At 28.9% G+C, this 22,153-nt stretch overlaps 1 protein-coding gene across 1 annotated transcript in view; it reads right to left on the reverse strand.

Moving 5' to 3' along the window:
• Positions 1 to 943: 943 nt before the first annotated feature.
• Positions 944 to 22,153, reverse strand: part of LOC129983846 (zinc finger protein ZPR1-like) — a 32,358-nt gene continuing 11,148 nt past the window's right edge. The window contains exons 7-13 of the mRNA XM_056093506.1: positions 21,723 to 21,804; positions 19,790 to 19,923; positions 17,951 to 18,110; positions 11,904 to 12,014; positions 11,590 to 11,679; positions 9,625 to 9,690; positions 944 to 1,209 (exon numbers count right to left, since the gene is read on the reverse strand). Coding sequence (XP_055949481.1) covers positions 1,093 to 1,209; positions 9,625 to 9,690; positions 11,590 to 11,679; positions 11,904 to 12,014; positions 17,951 to 18,110; positions 19,790 to 19,923; positions 21,723 to 21,804 — 760 coding nt within the window. The 3' untranslated portion in view covers positions 944 to 1,092. The remainder of the gene's footprint in view (positions 1,210 to 9,624; positions 9,691 to 11,589; positions 11,680 to 11,903; positions 12,015 to 17,950; positions 18,111 to 19,789; positions 19,924 to 21,722; positions 21,805 to 22,153) is intronic.

Below are 22,153 nucleotides of genomic sequence, written 5' to 3' on the forward strand. Positions count from 1 at the left end.
ATTTTCTTTCTCACATACAATATATACATATAGAATAAGTAATGCAGACATCGAAATTTCAATATAAATATTCAGATGAATCTTCATATTTTTTACTTCTCCCAGAATCAAGAAAAACAATCTGTAGAATTATATCTCTCAAACTAGAAGAGTGAAATTTGTTATATGGCAATTCAGTCAAAATTAGAGACTTCTAACAAATTTTGGACGAACTTAGAATACAGGAAATCTTCCTATTGGCCAATATAAATATGACAGTTCAAAAATTTCAACAAACTTTTAAATTGACGTTTGGCACACATTTTTACCACTAAAATTGTAGACATTAATCATATTTTAATGTAGATATGAATCAAATTATTCATGAGTTTATAAATATAATACATCAAAAATGCAACAAATTAGATAAATAATATTTGGTATGTAGCCTTGGCATTATTCTAGTAAATTAGAACCAAATTTTGGATCCAATCAGCCACAGATGAGAGATTGCCCTCACTATATTATGAAGTTTAACACAAATATCACACTGTGAATCACTACTAAAAGTTGAAAGAAAAGCACTCCAGCTAGCATGGTCTGAAATTCCATATACAATGACTATTCTAGCAACAAATAATAAGTAGATCTTTGAATGAGTCTGAAAATGTAACACAATTTTAAACAAAATAAAAAATACTGAAAGCAAAATTTTATTATAAAATTTGAAATTGGTTACAAAATGTTATGAATGCATTATGCATTAATCTTTATTTCCTATCTAAAAATTTTGTTAACTCCATCAAAATATCAATATAATACTTGACAACAAATAAAATTCCTTTAAATAAATAATCAACAAATAAAAATTTATTTAACTAAATTAATTTAGCTTAAATATTTAGATTGTTTCAATAATTTATATGTTGTAATGATGCCAAATAAGTTTAAATGAAATTACAAATGAAATAAAGAACAAAATTCATTTTTAAAAGTTACAACATTAAAAATGCCACCAAGATTTCTTGACACTTCAACTCATAATAAGTTATGCAGTGTTTGCAAAGAAATAACAATACAAAGTAAATGCACTGCCACTTAGAATATTTGTGGTTAAGATTCTTCTTCATAGTTTTCTACTTTCATATCCAATAAGCCAAGTTCGTCGTCTTGTTCTTGACTTCGTGTGTATTTTTCGATTGTCAGATTTTCATCAGGAGGTTCAAAGCTCTTAAAAAAATGAAAGAAAAATTAGGAAATATTTCTTTATTCAAGACTTGCATCATAACTATTTTACATCATTTTAGAAGAAATAAGCTGAATGAAGACATACTTTTATTAATAAACTAAAAAAGTGAAAAAATTTTTATTTCAATATTTTCTCATTTTTAGAACTTCACTTATAATTCACCATTATAAATATAAGGAAATTATAAACTCATTCAAATAATATTCTAAAATTAGAATATAATTTAATCAATCGATTAACTAATTACCATATCTTAAAGTATTAAAATAGTGTATTTTCATCAAGAACAAACCAGTGTAGAAAATTTATAAATTCCACCATATTAAAAAGTGAGTGAAAAACTGATAGCAAACTTAAATTGAAAAGTTAATGTTACTAAAGTATAAATCATATTTTTACTTTGAAAAAATGAATGTATAGCAAAAAAGTATTCTATTATTCAAGAAAAAAATTTGTAACTATGTGTTTGTGTAACTATTTAAATATCCGTGAAGACTATCATTTATGCAACTTAATTTTTCCAGATATTCCCAGGTTTTAAAAAAATGCCTGATATATATATATATATATATGTAGTGTACGGAGCGTCCCCCTAGCGGCGTTAGCGGTACGGAGCGTCATCCTAGCGGCGTTCGCGGTACGGAGTGTCATCCTAACGGCGCTCGCGTCGTCTCTCAACAGCCAATAAGAAGCTATCTGATTCCCGCTCTAAGAACTGTGTTCGGTACTGTACTAGCGTCCCTCGATGTAAAGCGGCCCAGCCGTTCGTCCAGTTCATTAAATTTGTTTATGTTAAATTAGTGTGTGATTCTCTTAATATGAGCCATCTCCACGCATTAATCTCAACCGGGCTTTCCCCTAGGGCCCGTGAGAGATATTTAATCCGATTAGTAGAGGCATGTTTTTCGAGCCAGAGTTAACATACCTCTACATGTGGGGGCTCGGTCCGGAGTGCAATGACCTCGGAAATAGAAAAATAATCTTCGATCCTGTAAGAAGCTGGGAATTTCGCCATTAGTTTTCGTCGAATTATCTTCGGATCGGCAGTGGCCGACAAAATATTTCAAGAAAAGTCTTCGGATCGGCAGTGGCCGACAAAATATTTCAAGAAAATCTTCGGCTCGGCAGTGGTCGACAAAAATTTTCAAGAAAATCTTCGGTTCGGCAGTGGTCGACAAATTTTTCAAGCAAATCTTCGCTTCGGCAGTGGCCAACAAATTGTGAAGTTCCTGCATATTATCTCAACGGATATAATTGAAGAAGAACAGGTAGGAGAATTTTCTATATCATTTTGATTAAAGAATCTTGCAAGCATTTATTTTAAGATTTGTATACTTGTGAATGACTTTTTCAAGAAAAAGAAACTGTTTGAATGTGTTTATTTTAGAAATTTCTGTTTTGAAGAAATATTAGCATTATTATTATTATCGTTATTATATTAGCATTTGTTATTAGGAAAAATAAAGGCATATTCAAAATGTTTAAAAATACAAAAAAGAAAGATTTAATTATTGTCGCTGAAGCAATAGGTGAGGTAGTTCCGGAAAAAACAAATATTGTGAAGCTTAAACAAATTATAGAAAATAGCCAAGCGGCTAAAGATGATTTGGAATTTGTTAAAGACATTATCATTTCAACTGTAAAGGAACGCGAAAAAATAGAAGCAGAGGAACGCGGAAAAATAGAGGCCGAACGAGCGCGTGAAGAGGCAGAAAGAGCGCGTGAAGAGGCAGAAAAAGCGCGTGAAAAGGAAAGACAGTTTGAATTAGAAAAATTAAAACTAACTTTAGCTCATGAAGAAAGTATGAGAAACGTTCAAGCGACCGGAATAAGTAGTCCTAACGGACCTCCTCAAGAAAATCATGCGGAGTCCATCGAACAAATAATTAAAAGCATCCGCATATTAACAATGCCAATACCAACTAAATCAGAAAATTTCAATTTGTTTTTCAATATTTTGGAACGTGCTTTCGAAACAAAACAGGTTAAAACTGAATACAAAGCCGAAGTCCTTCTAAATTTGTTGGGTGAGAAATGCCGACATGTTTTGTTATACGCGAACGAAAGCGAAATAAAAGATTATGACGAAATCAAAAGAATAGTGTTAAGAGAATTCCAACCATCTGCTAAAGAATGTTGGGATAACTTTCAAGCCGCCAAAAGATTTAAAGGGGAAAATCACGTGCAATTCGTCTCAAGATTAAAAGCAAATTTAGAATATTATTTGGAACTAAGAAAAGTGAAAGATTTCGCGACCCTTTGTGAACTAATTGTAACCGATAAATTAACCAGCACTCTTGACAAGGACACATCCGAGCACATTTTGATCAAACAAGGCTCCGACTGGTTAAAACCGCTGATGTTAGCAAAAGAAATAGACATTTACTTTCGCGCAAGAAATAAAAGTTTGTTTTGGGAAGAGAGTAGATATACACATGACTACAGCTCAAGGCCGCGCGTCAATAATTCCCGCCAAAATAATGATCATGTACACGGTGGAAATATTGATAGGAAAACTTGTTTTAAATGTAATTCTACATCGCATTTAATAAAATTCTGTCCACAAAATGTTGATGCTAGACAACATAACAATCAGGGAAGATCCCATAACTCAAATCCTGTAAACTCCATGTTAAAATCAAATGAAATTCCACAAGAATTAATAATCGCTGAGTTGGAATACGCAGATATTATTGTAAACGACGTTCCTATTAAAGCTTTGGTTGATAGCGGAAGCGTATTAATGATTATTAATCCTAATTATGTAAAGAAATTAAATTATGTAGGCCGTAGCACAAAAATTAAATTAGCGAACAGTTCAATTGTCAGTCTTCCGTTAGTGGCGATAGATATTAGTCATGTTAATAAAAAGTCAGAAGTGAAAAGAGTTTTAGCAGCTGCTGATACTAATATTTCTTTTGAATGCATTTTACCATCTAATAGTTATTTAGATCTTAAAAATACTTTTCCCAATAAAAATGATAATAATTCAACTTCTCTCCTAAATGAAAATAAAAGTATTACTACTGGTTCGAAGATAAATGCTGACTCTGAATTTTATTTACAGAGTGATGATATATCTTTGAATAAAGATAAATCTGTTGATGTTAATTTAATAACTGATACTTGTTTTGAACAGAGTTTTTCTGATGTGAATTCTGAATGGTTAGTGAAGGAAGTATGCACAAATGTTTTAAATGTTTATTCTGAAAATGATTTTGATATAGGGTATTTATCTGATAAAAAATTGAAACATCATGTAATTAATTTAATTTCAAATTACTCTCCAAATAAAATACGAACTACAGATTTGCAAATGTCAATTATTTTAACTGATGACATCCCTGTGACTTCACCGGTTCGTAGACTTGCTCCCATAGAAAAACAACAAGTTACAAAACAAATCGAGGAATGGCTTGCCCAGGGTATCATCGAAAAAAGCTATTCTGATTATGCGTCTCCAATTGTCTTAGTGAAACGTAAAAATCGCGAACCCAGACTGTGTATTGATTTCCGTTCTTTGAACAAAAAAACAATCAAAGATAAATTTCCTCTACCAAATATAGAAGATATTTTTGATAAGTTACACTCAGGCAAAATTTTCTCCACATTGGATCTCAAAAATGCTTACTTTCATATTGATTTGACTCCTGGCAGCAGAAAGTACACGGCTTTTATTAGCCACGAAGGATTATTCCAGTTTAAAAAATGTTGTTTCGGACTTACGAATGCACCTGCTATGTTTCAACGTTACATTCAAGTAATTTTTCAAGAATTAATACATGACGGAACTTTAATTGTTTACTTGGATGATATTATTATCCCCTCTCAAACCATTTCTGAAGGTATTCAAAAATTGGAACGCGTTTTACACTTAGCCTCTGAATTTGGCCTACAGTTAAATCTAAAAAAGTGTCAGTTTCTGAAAGAAAAAATTAACTTTCTTGGTCAAGTAATCGAAAATGGACAAATTAGGCCATCAACTGAAAAAACTTCAGCCGTACTAAATTTTCCACAACCACGTAATGAAAAACAAATCCAAAGTTTCTTGGGTTTAACGGGATATTTTCGGAAGTACATTAAAGATTATGCTTTAATAGCTAGACCTCTAAGCGATTTACTTAGAAATGGTGTAAAATTTGAATTCGGTCCCTCTCAAATAAAAGCGTTTGAGACCCTTAAAAGAGCATTATCGCAAGATCCAGTTTTACATCTGTACAAACCAGGTTCCAAACTGGAACTCCATACAGATGCTTCCAAATTAGGTTACGGTGGAATCCTTCTTCAAGCTGACGACGATGATAATTTACATCCCATAGCTTATATGAGTAAAAAAACAACACCTCAGGAAGAAAATCTATCGAGCTATGAACTAGAAGTTTTAGCTGTTATTAAAGCATTAACGAAATTCCGTACTTACATTTTAGGAACTAAAATTAAAATTGTCACTGACTGCTCTGCGTTCAAACAGACTATTACTAAAAAAGAATTAATTCCTAAAATAGCGCGTTGGGTTTTATTTCTCGAAGATTTTGATTATGAGATAGTACATCGCTCAGGTAGTCAAATGCGTCACGTTGATTCACTTAGTAGATACCCAACAGTCATGACTGCACTTTGTGATGATTTAACAGCGCGAGTGCAAGTGGCACAGATGTCAGATGAATATATAAAAAAATTGAAAGAATTATGTAAAGATAACAGTCAAATTGATTTCGTGGTACAAAATAACATTCTGTATAAATGTCAGGACAACCATCGTTTGCTCGTAATACCTGAACTAATGAAACACGAAATAATTAAGAACGCGCATTCAAAAGGGCACTTCGCCGTGGAGAAAACTAAAAACATTATCGAACGTGACTATTTTTTCCCGAATATGCAAAAAAGTATTGAATCGGTAATACAGAACTGTGTCGAATGCATCCTAGTCAACCGGAAGCGTGGTAAACCTGAAGGGTTCTTACATCCAATTCCGAAGGAAAACTTTCCTCTAAGTACTTACCATGTTGACTTTATTGGACCCTTAGTGTCAACCAATAAAAATTATAATCATATTCTTACTATAATAGATGCATTCTCAAAGTTTGTTTGGTTATATCCTGTTAAAGGTGTAACTGCAAATGATGCAATTACGAAACTGCAATTGCAGGAAGCAGTGTTCGGAAATCCTATGCGCATCATCACGGATAAAGGTTCCGCATTTACCTCCAAGGAATTTACAAACTATTGCGCGAATCAAAATATTAATCACATTCAAATCACCACAGGAATACCACGAGGAAATGGACAAGTGGAAAGGGTTCATGGAACTCTTATCCCCCTGCTTGCCAAACTTTCCATCAATGATCCCACGAAATGGTACACTCATGTTCAAGCAGCACAACGTGTATTTAACTCTACTGCTCCACGGAGTACAAAATTTACTCCTTTCGAACTCATGATCGGTGTGCAAATGAGGCATAAAAATGACCAGAAAATTCTCGATATCCTACAGGAAGAATATGAGCAAATGGTCATCGACAGCCGCGAGGACATCCGCGAAGAAGCGCGACAGAATATCTTGCGCCTTCAAGAAGAGAATAAAAGAGCTTACAACAAGCGCAGGAAGAAAGCTACTCAATATAATCCAGGTGACTTAGTGGCCATACAGAGGACCCAATTCGGGAGTGGTTTGAAGCTTCGCCCGAAGTTCCATGGTCCCTATCGCATTACAGCGAAGAAGCCACACGAGAGGTACCTAGTGGAGAAAGTGGGAATCCACGAAGGCCCCAACCATACCTCTACAGCAGTAGATTATATGAAGCCTTGGTCTACAACTGCATAAACCATCTACTTTACAAAATCTAAAATGTTTGCAAAAATCTAAAATTTTCTTTTTTGAGTTTTTTCCAGATTCTTTCTCAGATTGACGAGGACGTCAAGATCATCAGGACGGCCGATTGTAGTGTACGGAGCGTCCCCCTAGCGGCGTTAGCGGTACGGAGCGTCATCCTAGCGGCGTTCGCGGTACGGAGTGTCATCCTAACGGCGCTCGCGTCGTCTCTCAACAGCCAATAAGAAGCTATCTGATTCCCGCTCTAAGAACTGTGTTCGGTACTGTACTAGCGTCCCTCGATGTAAAGCGGCCCAGCCGTTCGTCCAGTTCATTAAATTTGTTTATGTTAAATTAGTGTGTGATTCTCTTAATATGAGCCATCTCCACGCATTAATCTCAACCGGGCTTTCCCCTAGGGCCCGTGAGAGATATTTAATCCGATTAGTAGAGGCATGTTTTTCGAGCCAGAGTTAACATACCTCTACATATATATATATATATATATATATATATATATATATATATATAAACCTGGGCAAATAAATTTCAACAGTCAGTAAACAATTCAATAAGCAATAACATTTTTCACTTTTTAGGTTCAGATAAGCTTCAATTTTAACAATATTTCCCTCTTCTTTTTTTTTAAAACTAAATTATATATGCAACTTCAAAAGAGGTTTTTAGCCATCTAATTGTATCTCAGAATTGTTTGACATAAATTCATACATTAACAATATAATACAAAATTGCAAGTACATTGGTTGACTGCTTAAGAATTAAATAAAATGTTTCCTTTTAGTGTAATTTTCCCTATTCATACATTTATCAACAACTAATCAAAATTGAACAATAATTCCACTAACAGAAAAACAATAGTTTATAAACACAAGAAAGCAATTTAAGAAAAACATTAGCAATAGTGAAATTTAAAAAAGAGTAATGTATCAAAATAAAAAAAGTTAAACAATTTCAATGGCAGCAAATTTGCATTGACTTACAACTCAGCAATATTAATAAGAAGTCATCAACATATTGTATCACACAGAAAAAAGCGGAAAACCAGTCTTTACCACCAAATGTTTTTCTTTATAGCACAAAAATAAAAATGCTTTAGAAGTATAAATTTTTAAAAAAAGAAAGAAAAAAAATCAAAGGAAAGAATTTTGCAAATTTCTGTGACAATCAGTTTCAAAACATCAAAATGCATAAGAGAAATGTTATACTTTCTTTTTATTTATAAATTATTGAGAAAATAACAAGAGAAATGTGTACCGATAATGAATTAAATGAAAAATTTTAATTAATTTAGTATTTCTTTAACATTTGGAAACATTTTGTTTATTGTATGAGAATGTCAGAAATGCATACAATAAAGAAAATAAAATGTTGAAAGAAAATATTAACAATCGTATTCATCCAATACTTCAAAGATTTCATAATTTAGCAAACATTCTGTAATGACAATGCTTCACCCAAAATTAAGAGAAAAAAATAAGCATGCACAAAAAAAAAGAAAAGAAAGAAGAAAAAAAGAAAAAGAAGAAAAAAAAGAATTGAAGAAGAAAAAAAGTTCTTACAGACAATATTAATATTTTATAATTCATTTATTCTGATATAAATTTATTTACATCAAATTAGTTCTGGTTTATAATACTGGACACACTATTTTAATGTTAACAACAACATTAAAGATTTCTCTTCCTAAGTTTCCTTTCTCTAACTGCAGTTTAAGAAAAACGATCCAGAAGCAAGAATTCCTGTTATCTGAATCAATAAAAAATCGACTAGCAAATATTATGAAACTGGATAAAACTTTGAAAACAGTTCTTCCAATATCAGCTGAAGCTGAGAGGGCATTTTCCACTGGTTATTTATAAAAAGCTAAGAACTGATGTCCAATTATATTTTCCTAAACCATACATTAAAAAATGAATTATTAATATATTTTATTTGTTTTTTACTACCTAATATATGAAGTAAAATTTTGGAATTTATGAACATCCTTATTTTGTGTAATTATTGTTGATTAATAATGCTTATTATTGATTGGCAAATTAAAAATAACCAATTCTAAGATTTTTCCTGGAAATGACTCTTATGTTCCTAGATTGTAAAAAGGGCAGTAAATCAAACACCTTACTGATCAGTTGATTAAAAAAAATCTGAACAATGTGAAGCAGAATGCATCCTAAACTAGATGTATGACAGCTATATTTTTGAATGGAAGGAACTTCTCAGACATGGTGCTGACAATCCTACATTGTCACAATTCTAATACTGCAGAAATTAAAATATCAATATCTCACTGCCTGATATGTATCCAGAAAGGTGAATAGTCTCCACTGCTGATTATCAGTAAATGATTGATTTTCCCTGTTTGCTGACAATGTTCCATCTAACTTAAGACCAGCAAACTATCAAATCTGATATGAATTATCAAAATAAAAATATCCTTATTTTAGAATAAATTTCCTAAACTTTTTCTGATAAATGACTTGTATCTCTATCACCTTAATCGACCACAATATTACAAAACAAATATTGGTAAGTTAAATAAAAAAGCATACAAAAAAATTACCTGGAGATAACTATTTCCACAAGGGTCATCCATGATAAATGTAACTTTTCGTTTACCTTCAATAATCTAGATAAAAATAGAAATATTAATTGTACAATTTTTTTATAAATTTCAAAGTGCAGTTAATTCTGAAAAGATCATGATGTTTAATTTATGAGCAAAGTATGAAATTCAAAATAGTTTCCTCTTTTGGTTTTTAAAAAATATGGCTTATTCTTTTGTATTTCTTATATATTCTAATTTTTTCAATAAAATCTTTTGTTATACATATTGCTGACAAAAAATTTCATTCTGCATAAAGCTTTACACTATAGAATATCTTGAAAAATTACATTAATTGTTTTTGTTTCTTTTTAAATTCCTACACATCAAATTTAATAAATCTGCATATCCACTATTGATCAGCTTTCTTTATCATGAATATCCCAGTTTATATCTGGCACTTGCTTATCATTATTGGTGAATTTAAAATGATAAACAAATAACCTTTGCTTCCACAATTCTTTCCTTTTCCATTTTAAGATCAATGATGAGTGATATGCCCAGATTTCATCCATCTTAAGGCATTATTCCAAATTCGTATCTAATGCAAATACTCCATCTAAAAATGTGGTTATTCAAATGAATTTTGAAATAAGATAAACATTTTGTGTTTTATGGAAATGATATACATACTCTTCATATTAAATACCAAATCTATTAGCCGAAAGAAATTATTCGAATTACTATTTATTAAAAGAAAAATTCTAAAAAAAATGAATATTTGTATTTAAATATGAAAATATTTACAACATATAAGAATTAATTTGGTTTGTGAGAAAACAATTATTTCATTTTCAGCCTGTCAGCATCACATTAGCTGATTATTCAACTGACAAATACTCCAAAAATTGCAACTTTGAACAGTAGCATTGGCTTAAATGAACAATACTTTTGTAAATTCTTCATTCTTTTGACTTTTTAAATTATTAAAGTTCAGACCATATCTATGCACAATGCTTTATTGAATACAATTTCCAGAACTAACATATCATTGATTTCAAAACATATCTAATTATGATTTGCATTTATAAAACAGATATAAAATTTTTCACAAGCATAACATTTATAGCTAAATAGTAAATGGAAAGTAATGAATTACAAATTGCATAAAATTTTGAAACTTTTCTTAAAGTTTGGACAGCTAAATTTTCTTTTCACAAAAATTAAAACAAAAATGTCAAATACTTGGATACAATTACTATACAAAATCCTGTAATATAAAGATGCATCCATTCTAATCATAGTTCAATGGCTAATTATTTTAACTGTTAGGAGTAGGCAAAAAGTTTCAGATGGAAAAAAAAATGCTCTAAATGATTTAACAATTATAATTTATGTTATTTCTGTCAGTAAATGTTCTGAAGAAAAAGTTACACTGTACTCTTCACAGAATTTACATAATTCTCTCATCCCATTAGTCATATTAAGTAATATATTTTTGGTATAATAATATTTTAAACAAAAAGTCTAAATTATTTGAAACTAAACTCTGATTTTTATCATTAGAATGATGCTATCTTGGACAAACACCATGCCCTAATTGGTGAGTTTTCCTTGTGATGACCATTGAAATAATCTATCTAAAATAGTGATTTTCAAAATTTCATAACTCAGTCAGTTATGATTGTAGATGAATGGAACTCTTTTAAATAAATGTCAGTGGGTCAACTGATACGGCTGAAGAACTACAGAAAAATTTAGATTCAGTAATATTTTTGATAGTACATTTATAGATTCTACGAGATGAAATTTTTCCAATCCAAATTTTTCCAAAAGTATACGCTTATCTGCAAAAGTTTCGAAATCCGAAAATAAAAATGGTATGATTATGCATACTCCTTGCAGAAACAAAGACAATAAGTCCAGTTATTTCAGTTCAAAATTATATGTTAGGCATCACGCAAAATATAATTCATACATTACCTCATCTATTTTCGTCAAAAACTGCTCTAATTTTTCTTTACGGATTAAATCAGCACTATCGCCAGTAATGAAAGGATTGCTTTCTATAAGCTGAAAATACATAAATGAAATACTGAAACTGTTAATCTAGAAAATTACAAAAATAAATAGACGGATAAAGCCATCATAAACCAAATAATATATTTTTAACTAAAAATTGCTCATTAAGTAAGATAAAACTACAGACATTTACATTCTAAGATTTATTTATAAAATAAATTTATATCAACAATTCATAGCATTTTGCAGAAAATATATTGAAAATACTTTAATACCTGTTCCTTAATTATTGCAAGTATTCCTTCAACAGTTGTATATCGACTACCAAACGCACAGGGTCCCACTTCTAATTCTATTTCTTTTACTGAAATCTTACATGTATCAGACTAAAAAAAAATATGCATGCAAAATATTATAATAAACATCATTACATATTTTTAAAATTATAAAACACCAAATAGGAAAAATTTGGTCTTCTACAATTCTTTAACCATGAATGTTTCAAATTACAAACATAATTATTACATAACAAATCATAAAAATAAAGAAATTTTAAAAATATAAGGTCTAAAAAAGTATTTAATATAATGCATCTAAAAATATAAAGTCATAAATGGAAAAATGCATTTTAAATTTAAATCCGTTATACAGGAAAACATAAAAATGAGGAGAATTTTTTTTTTTTTTTTTTTTTTTTTTGTATTTTTCTGTTAGTTGGGTGCAAGTGAAAAATCGCCAATTAATGTAGAATTAAGCCAAATTTCTTATACCAAATTCGCGTTTGGTTCACAGGTGGCGACATCTGCGCCTGCCTAACGGAAAAATACCATTTTTTTATATTTGTAAGTGTGTCTGCATATAACAATTTCAATTTATCTGCATCCTAAAAAAAACTATTTTCTAATCATTTAAACTACAGCTTCACTTTAATTTCTGAGCTACAATAGTTTTTATTTTTCAACAATGATTCTAACATACTAAGCCAAAATGCTGTATTAGCAGAATCCTTTCTGGAATTATGTCAGTTAAAATATTTTTCCATAAAATGTTTTCACTGCTTTCTGACTTCCTTTTTGAACTGTATGACTCTTGTCTGTGCATGTGTCATACAAAGCAATCTTGACAATGGATAAAATTCGAATTCCTCCCTAACCTTAAGAGGAATAAAAATTATTGTTAAAGAATGCCTTATCTGCTTCTCCTTGAAGAGAATGTTTTCCATATACTTATAAATATATGCATTATTTTTAGTAAATTAAGCAGGAGATGAATTCTTTAAATGATAATTTTTTCAATATGAGGAAAATTCTCCTTTATTAAACACATTTAAAAGTGGGTTTTTTTTGTTGTTGTTGTTGTTAAATTCATGACCAGTCCAAAAAGAAAAGCAGAAAAAAGAAGATGGAAGCTATTTAACCTGATCGGATATTATATAGCTTCAAAAGAATATTATCTGAAATTTTGATAAGATAGCACTTATTTTAACCATATGTAGACTCAGAAGCACGGCAAAAATGTTTACAATCCAAAAATTAAAGTAAATTTTAAATTCAAGTGATTAAAAAAATATTAATTTTAATCAATTATTAATTAATTATAAAATATTAATTTTAAACACAACAAATTCTTTCAAATAAATTATCCCAGTTAAAGCTATTTTTTGCTTGGTACATATAAAATATTAGGTAGATGTTAAAATAAACTAGAAATGTAGCCTTGCATATGAACGATATCTTTCCTTTTGTACTTGAACATATCCATATCTTTTTTCCTCTAATCTAATTCTTTTGAGTGTTAGAAGTTGTGGATAACTCCACTTTAATAGGGGGGGCGGTAGCAGGGGGGGCAATTGCCCCCCTGTCGGCAGCCTCTTGCCCCCCCCTCCCCCGTCGGCGAGAAATTCAGAGTTTCGTCGGCAAAAGTGTTCACCATTTCATAATAGTTGTAGAGAGTTGAGCATTATCGATTATGATTATTTAAAATCCACCTTAAAGTTAATATATTGTAAACAATCGAAATATCCAAGTAATGGTTAAAGTGTTTTGGCTATATTTGGCAAAATCGATTGGGGGTAGGTCAATAATCGATAGGGCGGTAGGTCAATAATATGCCGTATTTTGCGTACAATTTTTGATAGACCAAACTAAGAACTGAATGCAATGGATGTCGAAAACGTTAAGTTCGCAGATTTTCATACATCTGATTGAAATGTCTTTTATTAAGCTTATAATTTGTATTACTTTAGACAATATAACCGAAAAGGTAACAAGTGAATAAGATATTGGCAAGGTGATATTCTCATTTTGCTTGCAATTTTTGGTCGGTCGACTAAACTCAATGCAGTGAGTGCCGAAGATGTTAAATCTGCAGATTTTCAGACATTTGATTGAAATGTTGTTCACTTATCTTATAATTTGCATTAGATTTGGCAATATATCCGAAAAGTGAATAAGAGACCGTATTCTGCCGATAACTTTTGGGCGGCCCGCTATGAACTAAATATGATGAATGTCGAAAAATATGTCCACAGATTTTGAGACATTTGATTCAAATGTCGTTCATCAAGCTTTTAATTTGCACTACTTTTGGCAATATAACCAACAAGATGACATGTGTATAAAACATAAGACATGTCGCATTTTGTCAAAAAATTTTGATCGGTTGACTAAGAATTCAATGCGAAGGGATGTCGACGAGTCCAAATTCTCAGTCATTTTATTTAAATGTCATAATTTTCATTCAGCATATAATTTATACTATGTTTAGATGAATAGTCAATAATCTGGCAAATGAATAAGACGTCACATTTTTTCCGACTGACCTTTATCCTTCGGCTAAAATTTTATCATAGATTATGAAAAAAAAAAAAAAAATTGTTTTCATCGAGCACTTCGATTACCTGCCAGTGTAATTATTAGAGAAATTGAAGCTTTTATATTGTTCATGAATAGGACGATAGAGTTGTTTTCCATAATTCATAATTCAAATCCAAGTTCTAAAATTTAATCATCTTATTCATATAATTGTTACTTCTTCGGTAACGAATTGATAAATTTATTTTATTCATTTCACTATGAGAATCGTCTGACTAAAATCTAGTTAATGGTTAAACTAAATTTAAAAAAAAAAAACGCTGTTTTCTTTTGACATTATTGTGAGTACGCATGCTAAGAGTTATTTTGCTGAAACCAAATTATGTGAATTCATTATAAATCACTGGAGTAAGTAAATTGTATCTGTTTTCTTTGATAAAAATATGATTAAAATGGTTATTCTTAGAATATTCATAAATAACACATTAACCCCTTGATATACGAATTTACTTAATTTCCTAATTAAATAGCAGATCTTATTTGGGGCAATTATCGTTATCTTAATCCCCAGAAAAATATACGGGCATTTGAGGTAATGATGCGTTTTCAAGTGATTTTAGCGTTTTAAATTACTTAATACTTTCACTTAATTACAGATTAAAAACTAAATAATTCCATTCGCGAGTTAGACTCGCCATTGTATATGAAGGGTTAAAAAAAGCCTATGCGTGCAACTGACGGGATAAAACTCCCCTTTTGATAGGAATATTAGCTTGTAATAACTTCGAATTAAGAAAGTACTTAATAGTACATAAAATAGTCAGAAAGTGCATAGATAAAAATGAAGATAGGTGAATTCATATTCAAGATCTATTTTTTTTTTTTCAAATAAAATGTATTGGTCTTTGTAAGCTTAAATATATATAGAAAAATAAATACAAGGGGGATCTAACGTTTAAGCAGTCTATTATTCATAAGAATATTTTTCCTATCTTACATAAAATAGTAAGTTTGTACATATATTTACAAAATATTATCTCTGGCCTTCGTAAAAAATAATATATTGTATCTTTTCTGCATTCTATATTGTTGGTGTCCGAACTATAGTAAATTTTTGTTGAGCACGCGCACTTATTTTCCTCGGATTCGAAACACATCTTAATTCTTGCTGGTTGTTGCAATCCTTATTTAACAAATATTTTAGGTAGGGGACTAACAAAAAAAAATCCGTTTTTGGAGAAAACATCGAATATTTTTTATTCATTATTCTGTATTTTTAAAACCGTTACTTTTATAAAACTTTTTGTTTCAACATTCATTTTATATAGCTTCTGATGTAAAATAGTAAGAGTATGCATTTGTCCATTTAGCATGACACGTCATTCTGGTACAATCCGTGTTTCTATCTATATATTACAATCTAGAATGGAATATGACTATATTTTTTAAAAAATTAGATTGCAGAGAAATTAAATCTCAAATGTCTCATTAAAAAATAGACTCAAATATTGACAATCTTTTTATGGTCAGTAAAAGAAACTGAGAACACTTTTTTACAAGTGTCTGAGAAGTAACAGAGATCTCAAGAAACTGAGAACCTGTTTTCTTACAAATATCTTTATAAAGTTTTAACAATGAAAAAAAGGATCAGCATATGAATAAAAAAGAATTAAATAATACTTGATTTTCTTTAACTAAATGTAAAATTAATTATTATGAGTTATTTTGAAGACAAGTTAGAGATATCGTGCTTGCCCCCCTGTCGGATTTGTCTTGCCCCACCCCCGTCGGCAAATGTCTGCTGCCACCTCTGTGGAATCCATTAAAAATAGTAAACTTTAATGGAAATAAAAAGAATCAAAAAGCAAATGCAATCCAAAATTACCCTGGGAATCAAATAGATTCCTTCTCTAATGTGAGAATGGACAAAATCTTTATCTTCTACTAGAGTAGAAAATTAAGTGACTATGGGTATTAAATAAAAAATTTTAAAAAATTCATTTTTTCCATAAGAATAATCTTTTGATCCAGAAGAATGTTGCAAATAGTTTACTAACATAACATAATTTTACATAAGAAAGAATGTGCAAAAATTTTTTCGTGTCATTCAGCTTAGTTGGACTCTAGTAAAAACGCTGCTGATAGAGATTTGGCCATCGCAAGATGAAATGCTCCATTCAACAGTCAACGAACAAAATAAACAAAATTATTACCTATTCCATAACTACAGCCATAATTTGAATATACATGCACTTTTCCCAATAAAAAACAAGGAATTAATTACAAAGGAACAAAAAGATTTGAGGAAACACAAAGTGTGCCTTTTAAAAATAATAATAATAATCTTCAGATAAATTATTTTTTTTAATCAGTTGTCTTAAAATTTACTTTGCCAGAAATAAAGAATTAGAGTTTTTCTAATTAGTATTTTGCCTATCAAAAATGTAAACTCTTTGGAACAACCAAACTTTATGAATAGCTGATTTTGAATAGAGGAGGACATTTGGAGAAGTTTTATTCTAAGATCAAATTAGTTCAGCACGAATTCCTAAATATCGTCAAGAGGAAACTAATTTGATAATGAACAAGAAATAAAGCTTTATTAATTATATATAATGTAATATTGCTTTCAATTAAAATCTAATTATATTTCATCAAAATATATGCAGATTTATTTTTTTTATTTAATTTCATTACTTTTGAAGTAAAAATCTGTCTTTTCAGTTTCATTGACTAATAAGGCTTACTTTACATAATAATTAGAGCTTCAAATTTATATTATTTTCAAAATAAAAGAAATAGGCATAAGAAATTATACATAGATCTTTAAACATTAAAAAAGTTTGAATGGGAAACAATTATTCAATTAGCAAAGAAAACTCTAGGAAATAAAAGATTAACGAAGATGCAAGCAATTATTTTACAGAATATAAATTAGTTTATTAATGAAATAACAAAACAAAATTACACATTTGTGCACCAGATAAAATTCACAAAAAGATTTCATTTCTTACATGAATACCATTTTTATTGGAAAAATTGGGACACATCATAACTATGTAGTTTAAATTTCTTACACAAAGAATAAGGGACGAAGAGAAGTAAAACATTAAAATCCTAGCAGTAAAAAAAATTAAAACTTAATTTATAATTTAAATATTTTTTCATAATAATAATACTTTACCCTTTCCTGCATGAATTTATAAAAATGATAAATTATGAAAATTAAGCAGATTTTTAGGGGCTAATTTTACTGTTTAAAAATATACTTTAATTTTGTGCCCAATACAGAGTACAATATAAATAAAAGAATTAGAAATTAATAAAAATCATATTCGAATAATCATATCATCCAAAAACAAGTCACTAATGACACTGAATGTTATTAAAACATAAGCAGAATAAAAATTTAAAAATAATTTTTTATGATTTTGTCAATTAGATAAAAACAAGCAGTAATTCAAAAAGAATATCATTTTGAAGAGTATCAAAAGCATTATCAAAATTACCTTTAAAAGATCACGAGTCAAATCCTTTAAATTTTCTATTTTAAGTATAGCTCGCATACCATGAGGTTCAATCCCAGATCCACTTTTGACTTCATTTGTTTTATGCCCACATGTTTCACAATATGTGGACATTATAACTACATCTTTAAAATGTGGTATTTTTGAAAAGGTGTTAAGAAAATAAAATATTAAAAATTAGAAACATACAGAAACTAAATTTTTAAATTTTAATTATTACATCAATATTGATAAAATAGTCCAAATTCAAATAGGTTTAATATTAATTTTTAAAATAACATACAAATAACTATAAAAATTGTAAATACAGCATAAAAAAACTATTAAATGGAATGTTTTCTGAATTTTAACAGCATATCTGGATTTCAGGATAAATCTTCAAAAAAAAATCATGTGTGCAATAAATAAAATATTAGTATTTATATTTTTGACCTTTACTAGCTCTCTTAAGCAACAAGTATCAATATGTAAATAATTTATCATTTTTGAAATGAAACTTATTACAAAAATTTAATATCAAATTACAAGGAAATGCACAGTATTTTTCTATGTATATAAATATTCTTGAAAATACCATTCATTATGGAGTGAAAAGTATAGTATAAGCAATAAATTGATATAAATTCAACAATATTCTTCAATTTCAATGATCAAATCTCATTGTATGATATCAAATGCAGAACTACAGTGGAAGTCAATCATTAATATAAGAGCAAAAAAGGTTGTTGAAGTGAACAATAAGATCCATGGTGACAAATGATTGAAGTCGAGAAGAGCATCACAAATTTTGAATTTGAAGCTAGAATCAATGAATAGAAAGTTCAAAGACTAAAGTGAGAACAACTGGAAAAGGAAAATTAGATGATTTGCACAAATGTATTAAAAATAGAAAACAAAGTTGATTGGTTTTACAAATTTTGCAAAAGAAAATGGATTTAAAAATAAAATACACAGACATTTAATTAGGTAACTGTTTAATCTTTATGCCAGAACTTATGTTCAAAAAGCTTGCTGGTCAATATTATATATATATATATATATATATATATATATATATATATATATATATATATATATATATATATATAGACTAATAAACTTTCCAAAATCCAACAAAAATAGGATAACTGTTCAAATGCTTCCAATTTAAGATAAATTTTTTTGAAAGCAAGCGTTTCTGAATGAAAAAGGAAATCTTAAACAATATTAAATGCAAAATAATTAAATATGTTGAAAAAAAATTTTGGTAGAAAACTTTAAAAAGTTAGAATTATATAACTTTAAAAAAAAAGGTAAAGCTGAGAAATTTTTTGATAAAATAGACCTAAAGAAATTAAAAGGTGACTTTTATCTTAATCTGATTGTCCCTTAATATGGAATTTTCAAAGAAAAATTTTTTTTGGTAAAAAAAAAAAAAAAAAGAATACAAATGGATTCTTGAAGTAAGAATGCTAAACATCTTGCAGAATGTGAGATATGGAAACATGACCAAGCAAATATTCTTGACAAGAGTTAATAAAAAATTTGCAAAAACATGATATATTATAATCTATATAAACAATCTTTTTTTATTAGATGAAGAGTATCTGATTTCTTTTAAATCTCTTTTTCTGACAATGTTGATATATTCATATCCAAAGAACTTTGAGCTGAAATGCAATAAAAGCTCATATCATTTTCATTATGCAGAGAATGATTACCTATTAATATATAAAGTCTACACTTTATATAATATTGTTTGTTAAAATATCCATTAAGTCCTCAAGACAGAATTCTAAAGAATTTCTTTCACACAAACTCAATTTATTGAATAAAAGGATATGAGTAACTTTCATATTAGTCATGCAAGGTGCGCTGCAGGAATAGCAATTTGTTGGCAATCCCAATACTTCCTCTCTAAGGTCACTTTCATCTGCTTGGTCAGCAGAATTTTCATTTTCTGTATCATCAGGAGCCTGTTGAAAAAGAATGAATTACTAAATTCTATAAATTTAATTTTTGTTTCAAATAAACTTATTTTAAAATATATCTTTTAAATATAACTTATAACAAACTTATCTTAAAACTCTTTTCTACACATTCAGTGTAGATAGTCAAAAGAAGTATTTGCAATATTTTATGTTTTTGTTTTTTTCCTTTAAAAAAAAGAGAAGATATGCAGGTAGATTTAAAAATTCCAGAGCTAGCAATTTTGACCGTTAAGTAAAATTATAAGAGACAACCAGCAACAATAAATACTGATCTCGCTCACTGAAAATTTGTGACTTACTATGTGCAAGATAGCAGATGTCAGGACAATAATCATACATAACCATCTGACCAAGAAGGGATATATCATTCGATATGATATTTGGATTCCCCACATACTGATGGAAACTAGTATTATGAACCACATATCTATATGCAATTTGCTTCTCTGGGAACATTAAAAAGATCCTGTCTTCAAGAGGCTTGCCATTAGACAATTAAATTTTATAACAAAATATCATGGAAAATGCGTTTGATTTAAGGACAACAAACTTCCCCCTTACATAAAACCTGGATCTCATCCAAAGAAAAATCTTTCGCCTATTTGGAAAGAATCAAGATATAGTTTACTATGAATTCCCTCCTCAAATTGAAACCAACAATTTTGGCAAATACTAATATCAGCTAGATAAACTGAAAGCTACCATAGCAAAAAAATAGACAGAAATGTTGAATCAATAAAATGCTGTTTTTCCTCATGGTAATACCAAAATTTTACATTCCATTAACTGTCACAAAAACGCTATTACAATTTCATTGAGATCCTCCTTCCATTTATATTATTATCTTGCAATTTCAACAATTAACAATCCATAACAAAATCATATGATTTTTATACAACAAAATCTAAAACTAAATTTAACGAGACTATATATATTAAGCAACAATTAAGCAATATATATTATATTCAGCTACTTTAAATTGACTTCAAACTTTGAAAAATTATTTTTTACAATATCCCAGGCTATTGTAATAATAAATGGACATGCAGTGCAACTTTTAAAAAATACTTCATTTTTTTATTTGAGTATATTTTGATACCCTTTTTCAGTCTTTAGCAATTTAAAAAATAATATCTATGGCATTTGAGATGCTCTAATAAATGAAATTGTATGGTAAGTAATATATTAAGCAGATGACTTAGATTCAGATATTACCGTTTATTTATAGTTTACAGTCCATAAACATAATATGTCTATATAATTGCCTTTGAAGCTCATTTTCACAATGACTTTTGATCTTGCGAGTTTTAATGGTAATCGTAATGGTAATGTTTTGGAATAGCACACATATCATTATGATAACATCCAAATAGTGAAGAATTTTATTTTTGATTAAATCTGATTTTTATGGACTATTTAAATTGACATTTATGCTATAAAGACATAAAATAAATAAAATTTTATTGATAAAACTGAACTGATTTTGTTATTCTAACCTTAAAATAAATCATATTTACTTTTGTTACGCGAAAGTAAGGTGAAAATACACATAAATTAATTGGAATGACTTTAACTTGATTCTTAATGAATGAATTTTTTTCAGAGTTTATAAGAAATTTAAGAGTTTCCATTTACCTCTAAAAAAATATTTAAAGTTTGGATAGAATAAAAAATGAGAGATGGCTTCCAGCTTTCTGAAAAGTTATTTCTCAATTAATCTAAAAATGACATTTTCAGAAAAATTAATTTCAAACACAATACATAGTTGAATCAAAGGAAATTACATATATTCCAAGCATTAGAGCTTCTTCTCTAGATCTCTCAAAATGGGACACTTCTAGCTGAGGATCTGGCAATGGAGCATTTCTAATATTTAATTAAAGAAATATAAATAGATTTTTTTTAATTCTAAATGCTTACTTTTTTTTAACTGTAACTTAACTAATTATAATGATTAACAATTCAAAACTATATAAATCATATTAAAAAAAACTACAATTTTAATTAAAGGAATACTAAAAGAAATATCTAATTCCTCTATAGAGCTTTTTTTTCAACAACAAAATTATAAAAAATATCATACAAATATCCATGATAAGCTAAAATCTATGCTAAAGTAATTAATTCATTACAAGATAAAATTAGTTGTATTATGACAAAGGATAAAAAAACTGAAAACCTGAAAAAAATCTAAATTGGATAAATTAACACAATA

The sequence above is a fragment of the Argiope bruennichi genome, chromosome 9 (genome assembly GCF_947563725.1).
Source record: "Argiope bruennichi chromosome 9, qqArgBrue1.1, whole genome shotgun sequence".
Taxonomy (NCBI): Eukaryota; Metazoa; Arthropoda; class Arachnida; order Araneae; family Araneidae; genus Argiope; species Argiope bruennichi.